This window comes from Gavialis gangeticus, unplaced genomic scaffold, assembly GCF_001723915.1.
Source record: "Gavialis gangeticus isolate Ggan-Ray unplaced genomic scaffold, GavGan_comp1, whole genome shotgun sequence".
NCBI classification, from domain to species: domain Eukaryota; kingdom Metazoa; phylum Chordata; order Crocodylia; family Gavialidae; genus Gavialis; species Gavialis gangeticus.
In genome coordinates, this window is record NW_017728994.1 from 42379374 (window position 1) to 42387725 (window position 8352).

The 8352-nt window shown below is 37.4% G+C and overlaps 1 protein-coding gene across 15 annotated transcripts in view; it reads left to right on the top strand.

The window, feature by feature from the left end:
- The window catches only part of DNTT (DNA nucleotidylexotransferase), a 464208-nt gene that overhangs the window by 360711 nt on the left and 95145 nt on the right, over positions 1 to 8352 (top strand). For all 15 annotated transcript variants that reach the window (XM_019502672.1, XM_019502670.1, XM_019502663.1 and 12 more), the window contains 2 exons: positions 4790 to 5053; positions 7183 to 7266. In XM_019502672.1, coding sequence (XP_019358217.1) covers positions 4790 to 5053; positions 7183 to 7266 — 348 coding nt within the window. The remainder of the gene's footprint in view (positions 1 to 4789; positions 5054 to 7182; positions 7267 to 8352) is intronic.

Genomic DNA, 8352 nt, shown 5'->3' on the forward strand with positions numbered 1-8352 from the left:
TACAAGTACAGGTGCAGAGTGCTGCACTTATGGTGCAAAAGTATCCAGCACACTTACTGGCTGGGAAGTGACCCACTCAGCAGCACAGAAGTGGAAAGAGATCTCAGAGTCACAGTAGCCTCCAAGATGAACATGAGTCATCAGTGTGACGAAATCATCAGCAAAGCTAACTGCACTTTATCATGCATCAGCAGATGCAAGAGAAATAGATCCAATAAGGTGATACTTCCTCTCTATGTGGCATTGGTCAGACTGCAGTTGGACTACTGCATCCAGTTTTGGGCACCATACTTCAAGAAGGATGTTGATAGACTCGAGAGGGTCCAGAGGAGGGCCACTCATATGGTTAGGGGCTTACAGGACAAGCCCTATGAGGAGAGACTGAGGGATCTGGACCTCTTCAGCCTCCGCAAGAGAAGGCTGAGAGGTGATTTTGTGGCCGCCTACAAATTCATTAGGGGGACGCAGCAAGGGATTGGAGATACTCTGTTCACCAGGACGCCTCTTGGGGTAACAAGGAACAATGGTCACAAACTGACAGAGAGCAGATTTAGGCTAGACCTCAGGAAAAACTCCTTCGTGGTAAGGGTGGCCAAAATTTGGAATGGGCTTCCAAGGGAGGTGGTGCTTTCCGCTACCTTGGGGGTCTTTAAGATTAAACTGGATAGGCATCTGGCTGGGGTCATCTGACCCCAGCACTCTTTCCTGCCTAGGCAGGGGGTTGGACTTGATGATCTTTTGAGGTCCCTTCCGACCCTAGCATCTAAGAATCTATGAATCTATGAAATTCAGCATTCAAACTTTGATCATGGATTTGTTCCAAAATGAACAGTGCTGACATGCCAAAATTAAGCCCACGTAAAAAATATATAATGTTTTAGAGTTGGAAACCTGTTCTACCCGTGTTCCTTTGACATGCTTCCCCCAAAAATCATGTTTGGATTTGACAAGATGGCAAACCTCTGTTAAAAAAAAATTGCTTATACTAATCTTCATTTAAAAATCTAAACTATAAATAAGAACTATAGGAATATAGAAAACATAATTCAACAAGATGATATTTGCAGAGGGCTGCAGATGCACTATTTTATAGAGTAACATAAATATTCTGTTATGTAACTGGTAATATTCAGAGTTACACGTGATCTTTATAGCTGACTGGCCCTTTAACAGTATTTTTTTTAACTTAGAGAAGTGCTGTTTCAGCTTCATTTTATGAAACAATGGTGATGTCCAGTGCCTAATCAAATTAGGTTAATCAGAAACATTATCCCAGTGGATGTGTCCTGGGCTTTGATTCCTATTTAAAGGTGTCATTCTGGCTTTGAATCAGATTTCAACTCCTTGTTGTAGTCAGCGCTTGTGTAATTGTTGCCTAATTGCATTTTTTAAAAATGTTGGAGTAGCTATTTACAGCATGGGACATCTTGTATGTCCTTCCTATTAACTTTTACAAATTGCCAAGCCACTTAACTATGGAAACGCAATAAAGATAACCTAGAGATATGCACTCCTGAAATGCCTTTCTAGTCACACTTGCTAACCACAGCCATCTGCAGATATTGAAAATGCATTTACTGGAGGATGTGACCCAGTCAGTAGGGGAAAAGTGTGTTCTATATGAGGACTTTGACTTGTAATAACCCCAGAATTGCATGATATAAATCTAAAGTGGACCAGAAAATATTTTCTTGAAGTTTCTATAAAATCAGACAAGAAGGAGTACTCCTTTAAACACTAGGCTTTATCCAGTTAACAGCTGTAGTTGTAGGACTGTCAATTCATTAGAGAACTACTGGAATGTCTCTCAAGAAAACCAATGCAAAGCACTGGAAATCAAATCAATTTTCAAAACCTAGAAACTAAAATTGAAAAATATTAGCAATACACTCACAATGATGGTAAACAACCTGGAATGAACAGAATCAAAATTAAACTAAAACATATAGGTCAGCAACAAGATTTCAAGGGAAAGAAAATAATGATGAAATAGGGATTATGGGGCCACCAGAGGACAGAGAGTATGACAGAAAAATTAAATTGGATGGTTACAACTTGTTCCTAAGGACAGAAAGGTGGGGGGAAAAAGGGGGTGTAACATTTTTCCATCAGACATTGTTAGTTGTTATAGGTCGTAAAAGATTCAGAATCCTGGGTCCTCAACTGGATCAAAGTTCTAACTATTAATAATAAAAATGGGGTTCCAATGGGCATCTCCTGCAGACCACCAGTTCTCATTAAAGAGTAAGATAACCTGCTCCATAAGCTTTTTGTCTCTAATCTGTAGAAAGAAAAACTAAGTTATTGCTCATTTTAGCTGAGAGGCATGTATTCAAGATCTCATCTTGCCTGGAGTTTAAAAATAGTGGATGATAATTTCTTACAAAGAAAGTCCAAAACTTAACAGAGCAATTCAACGTCTGATATCATTTAGATGGACAAAATAGCAGTAGCCTAGGAATTGGTGATTATAACCTGTGTACATTTATTTTATGTGAACAGAATTCTGAACCACCCACCAATATTTTTTCTTGAAACTTTAAGAGGGTCAGTATCTCAAAGCTTAAATCAGTTATCAGCATATGAACTGAGAACATCACATTGGAAGTGACAATGACAACTTAGTATAGTTTATGGACATCCCCCTTACAGTATGACTGTACAAGCATGAAAAAGTAAAATAACACCTAAATAGAAAGGAGATGTGGAAGTCATTATATGAGATAAAAAGATCAAGATATAAAGAATGGGAAAAGGGGAAAGTTAAAAAGAATGTTGGAGATTGTCAACAGAAACTAACGTAATCATTGAAATGTCACTGCCCAAAGAAGGCACACTTAAACATATTTGGAACAAGAACCCCTCTTCCCCCCCACAACAAAAACAAACAAAAACCCAACCCTGAGGTCATTCATAGGTCCAATGCCAGAAGCAGATAATAAAATCATAAATAGCAATGCATTAATATTCAATATCCATCTCATTGATATTGAAATAAAAGGTTTACCATCTGTAACAAAAATGATGTGAAGCACCATCTACTAACATTTTAAAAAGTATCAAATAAACAGAACTGGTTAACTTATATCCAAAAGTCCTAATATTTGAGGAACTTTCTGAATCACTAATGTTAATTTCTAAAAAAAATCTTAGAAAACTGGGGAAATTCAAAGTAATTCCAGTATTTTAAAATAGTTAAAGAGTTGACCTAAGGAATAACAGTTTGATGCCAGTTCCATGAAAAATGATTAAATGATTTATTTTGGACTTTATTGATAGAGGAAATACACCAACAAATCCACCTCAGAAAAGATTAGAGTCTAAAACTGTAATTTATGATAGTCAATATGGTCTCACAGAAAGTAGTTCTGGTCAAACATAACTGTGATAAGGGTTTCTCTTTTTTTCTTTTTTTGAGATAAGAATGTAGGATGATATAGCATAATTAGATTCTTTTAAAGGCATTTGATTCAAGTACCACATGTCACCTTGACTAAAAATCTTTCTTTCTATGGTAATACAGGATACATAATAGAACTCAAAATGCAGTTGTTGATGGGGACAGGTGGGTTTCATGTTAGAAGGAGCCTCCAGGAATCATTTTTGTTCTATTTCTATTTCTATTACCACTAGTGATCTAGATAATTTATAATCCTTGCTCGTGAAACTTGTAGATTACATGGAAACTAACATGGCTAACTACCTCTCTAAGCTGCATAGAGACTGATAGGATAGTAAATACAGTAGCTTCACTAGGCGTGGGCAAGCAGAGAACCAGCTCCAGGTACCACCTTAATACGAATGCTGGTACCATGGAGGTGCCAGTACCATGGTTGTAGTGGCAGCAACAACAAGTGTGGATAGATCATACTGTTGCAGGAGCAACTGGGGCCTTTGAATCTCTAGAGCAGGTAAGATTCTAGGGCTGCCCCTCTCTTTTGGGCTCCTGGCACCCCCTTTTCAAATCCTCTCCAGCAGGGGGTTGTCCAGGGTACAAACCCTGCCAGTTAGGCTACTGAGTAAATTAATCAGGAGGACTGGTTACCACTGGAGAGTGATCTGAACTCTCTGGTTAAATGGTCAGCATCCAGCAACATTTGTTTTAATATGTCCAAAGTCAGGTGTCTATATTTCAGGAGTACAATAATGGGAGACAGTATAAAGGAAACACACAAAAATGATCCAAAGGTTGGAAAACAAGCCTTATGATGTTCGTATCTTAAGGAGCTTAATCTATTCAGCTCAAAACTAAACTTGAGAGGTGATTTAAAAAATATAAATGAAAAAAAGAAAAGAAATATATATCTGATTGCAGGGCCCTTTTTAGTCTTACACATGAAGGCACAATGAAGTCAATGGTTGGAAGTTGAAGTTAGAAAAATTTAAACTTGAAACAAGACCTGGTCTCTTAGCAGTACGAATAACTTTGGGAAGTGGCTCACTATTGCTTGGAAGTTCTTTGCATGACACGAACCCTAAAAAAACTTGAGTGGGGACTGAACAGTTAGCATTATCCCCTGATTATAAGGCAAGTCTTGGCAGCTCCTAAGTATTGCATAGCCACTTCTGGAGGTGTTCCATTCTCAGTGTATGAACATCACCACTTCGGCTACAGTGCTTCACTGATACAAGCAGTTCTGCTGGACTTCATATTGCTGTTAGGCTGGTATTTGGTCCATCACTGTACAGTATTGTGGTACCTGTAAAAGATATATGCATATCAAAGCCATTTGTTGAAGACGAGGAAATTTGGGGAAAAAAATTTAATGTGAATAATGTTTTCTTTTAGGGCTTGCTTTTATACTGTGATGTCATTGAATCAACATTTGAAAAGGAAAAACTGCCAAGTAGAAGAGTTGATGCTTTGGATCATTTTCAGAAATGCTTTGCAATTTTAAAATTACATCAGCAAAGAACAGGCAACAGCAATAGCAATATATCCAAAGAATCTGATAAAGCAGAAGTCAAAGACTGGAAGGCAATCCGGGTGGATCTGGTCATAAGCCCCTTTGAACAATATGCATATGCTCTGTTAGGTTGGACTGGCTCCAGGGTAAGTAATAAGAAAAGCTGACATTTTTCTTTGAGCTACTAACCTATTTTTTGAGGTTGTAGGGCTATTCAGAGTTCATGGATTTTTAAATGTTCTTTCTCCCTGCATTTTTGTATTATTTTCTTTACATCCTCTCATCAACAGGCTATCATAGCCTACACTTCACACAATCATCACTGATATTTGTATTCTTTATTCTTTATATTCTTTTGAGTATAAAATTCACTTAAAAAACAAATATTTCTTCTAAAAATGGCCTCTGTCTTAAATTCATGTAAAACCAAAACAAAAATACCCAAAAGCCCTTTTATATGCACAGTAGAGGTTGTATCCTTGTAAATGTGTCTTTATGTGGTGTTTTATTTATTCCTAAATTGGGACTCAGAAATTGTGGGTGCATCTTAAATTCGAGGGTGTCTTATATATGGTATTTGGTATATGGCATATATAGTATTTGCCTGCCTAAAGAAAATTAACCTTACTCTTCATTTGAGGTTTCATTTTTAGAAACCATGGAACAGACTTTTGGCTGGCCTATGGCCCCATTACATTCCTTCAGCACTGCAAAGGGTTGCAGAGGGGACTTCCTGAGGTGACAGGAAATTTTATTTCAGGAAAAGAATGTTCCATATTGGAATGAAAATTCAACATTTGAAATGTCTATTGAGATTTTATTTGGGAGCAGTCAAAACTTTTTGTTTCAATTAAACCTTTAATCAATATTGCTTTATTTTTACATTTTTAAATTAGTGTTTAAGAATAACTGTAAAATGATAAAATAAAATCATTTGTGACTGGCATCATAATCCGTAAACCTAATGTGAATTCAGCAAATGCAGTTTATACTGAAGGAGCTGAAACACAGGAGAGAACCTGGCACAACAGCTTTGATTCACTATTACATGGGTCCAGTTTTACTTTTGTAGTTGCATTAGCAGAGTAGATACCAACTGGGATTAAGATGTTCAAGAATCTGGAAGTGAAATATATGTTGTGTTTCTATTTATCCAGAACTATAGTTCAGCACTTAATTTACTATAGAAAATACCAACTTTTTCCTTTTTATCATCAGGCAGCACATTCCAGTGCATGTTTTGCTAAGGGGCCTATATTGTAAAACAGACCTCAGTAGTTTATTAAAGAAAGAGAAGCCTCATTAATGAATTCCCCTTAGGTTAATCACTTTATAAGTCTTTTTTAGAAAGATATTGGAAATACCTGATCATTTCTCTTGCCCAGTTGTAAATCTCAATTCTAATCTCCTAAACCCTTCTATTTAATTCTCAGGAACTTAAATCTGCCTCCAGTTTAGGTTTTAAAATTGTATTTCCAAACTTGTTTCAGGTCCTGTAGGCCCACCTCCCTCCTACCTGTGGAACATTTGGCGGTTGGGAAGGATCTTTTTCCCCTTCATTCCCAGGCACCAGGCTAGCACACATACCAAATATGTGCTTTTCCCCAATCCTCATGAACCCCATTTGGACAGCTAGGTCAGAGCTCTCTCAGCTTTCTCCATGCCACTGGAAAAACCTAAAGAAAGCAAGCCTTTTCTGACTTAGAAAAATAGGATGATTTATAAACAAACTGGGATTCTACTATGTGTTAATTTAAACAGTTCTTTGTTTTAATAGGCGGCTATTACCAGGTAATATGATGCTTTATTTTATGTCAAATAATGCCCCTTTGAGAGATCATCTGGTGTGGGACTATCAGGGATAAGTTAGGGAAAAATGCAATTTTGGAAAATTGCTATGTTGGATACCTTAATGTTACCTGTACAGTAATGTAGGACTGACTGACTATGCTTTTTATATCACATATTTTCAAAACTATTTTTAAATGTGTATAATTACCTATTACTGCAGGCAGTAAGAATATAAATCATTGTGCTGCCAATTTAATTACAGGATAAACCAATGTATTGAAATGCATGTCTCAGATAGCATTTTTTCATGAATGTCTTGTTTAGCCTGACTGAATCTGTCCAGAATATGGTCTCTGAGTGAAACCACATAATTTTATAATGTGTGTTTTAACATGTGAATTGTTTTTAGAATGTTTATGTAGGCAACAAAGTAGGCACTCATTTAGGTTTGTATCATATTGTGAATTTATTATGTATTGTACAGCAATTTGAACGTGACTTACGAAGGTATGCCTCTCGTGAAAGGAAGATGATGTTGGATAACCATGCCTTATATGATAAGACTAAGGTACAGTTTGCTTTTTGAAATAAGACTATAATGTCAGAATTCTCCAGGATACATTTTCAGTTTATGCTACTTCAATGCAGTGTACTTTGGCGTTCCTCATTCCCTATACACCATCCACTTTTTGCAACAAATTAAACAAGGATTCCTCAGATAAGAACCTCCTTAACTGAACGTCTGTCTTGTATTCATACTGAATGATTTTTGAAGTATTTATTGACGTAATTATAAGAGCAGGCTGAAATACCCTGTCCAAACTAACATTAATTTCCTCTGTATATAATCTTAAAGAAAGGAGGCTAGGGCAGATTCACTACATATCTACATGCAGATAAAGAGGAGACATCTTTGTCGGCATTGTTACAGTATGCTGTTCTTTGTGAGAACAAGTAACTAAACACTGCATATCAACTAGCTCCTTATTCGCTACTCATTTTCAAATGTCAGTGAACTTTCCATTTATATAGAAACATTAAATCATTGTTCATTTAATCTAGTACCCTGTCTCTAGCAACTCGCAAGATTAGATACTTCAAAAACAATTAAAAAAATCCCTCCATGATGGATTATGTAATAAATTGATCATTGGAGAAATTCTTAATCTCTAGTGATACTGTATTTTTGCATGCCATGTGTGCCCCCTTTGTAAAGCATTCATCTTTGTTTTTGGAAGGCAAAATAGGGATTTTTTCCCCCCAGAATCATGGCATAGTGTTGACTCCTTTTCATGGAGAGTCTGTGCTAAAAAATTCACTTTCTGTCTGGGACAGCAGGCAAGTGCACAGAGGCAGGGCACATCCACATGAGTGCACATGTGTCTCTTGCCCTGCCTCAAACCCCTTTGCAGAACGGGGAGAAAATTTGACCCCAAGGGTCTAAAAAAAAAGCAAAGTATAAAAAAGTAGGGGAGGCAACTGGAGGCTGGGTCCTTCATAGAGACACTCTGGCTGCCAGAGCATCTCTATGGTTGGCCCCTTGCCCTGGTGCTGAAACACGCGGCTGGCCAGGCTGCATGTTTCAACACTAGGGCTCTGGTGAGTAAGGGGTTGTGGGGGCTGGAGGAGGGGGGAGGGGACTGTGGGGGGGGAC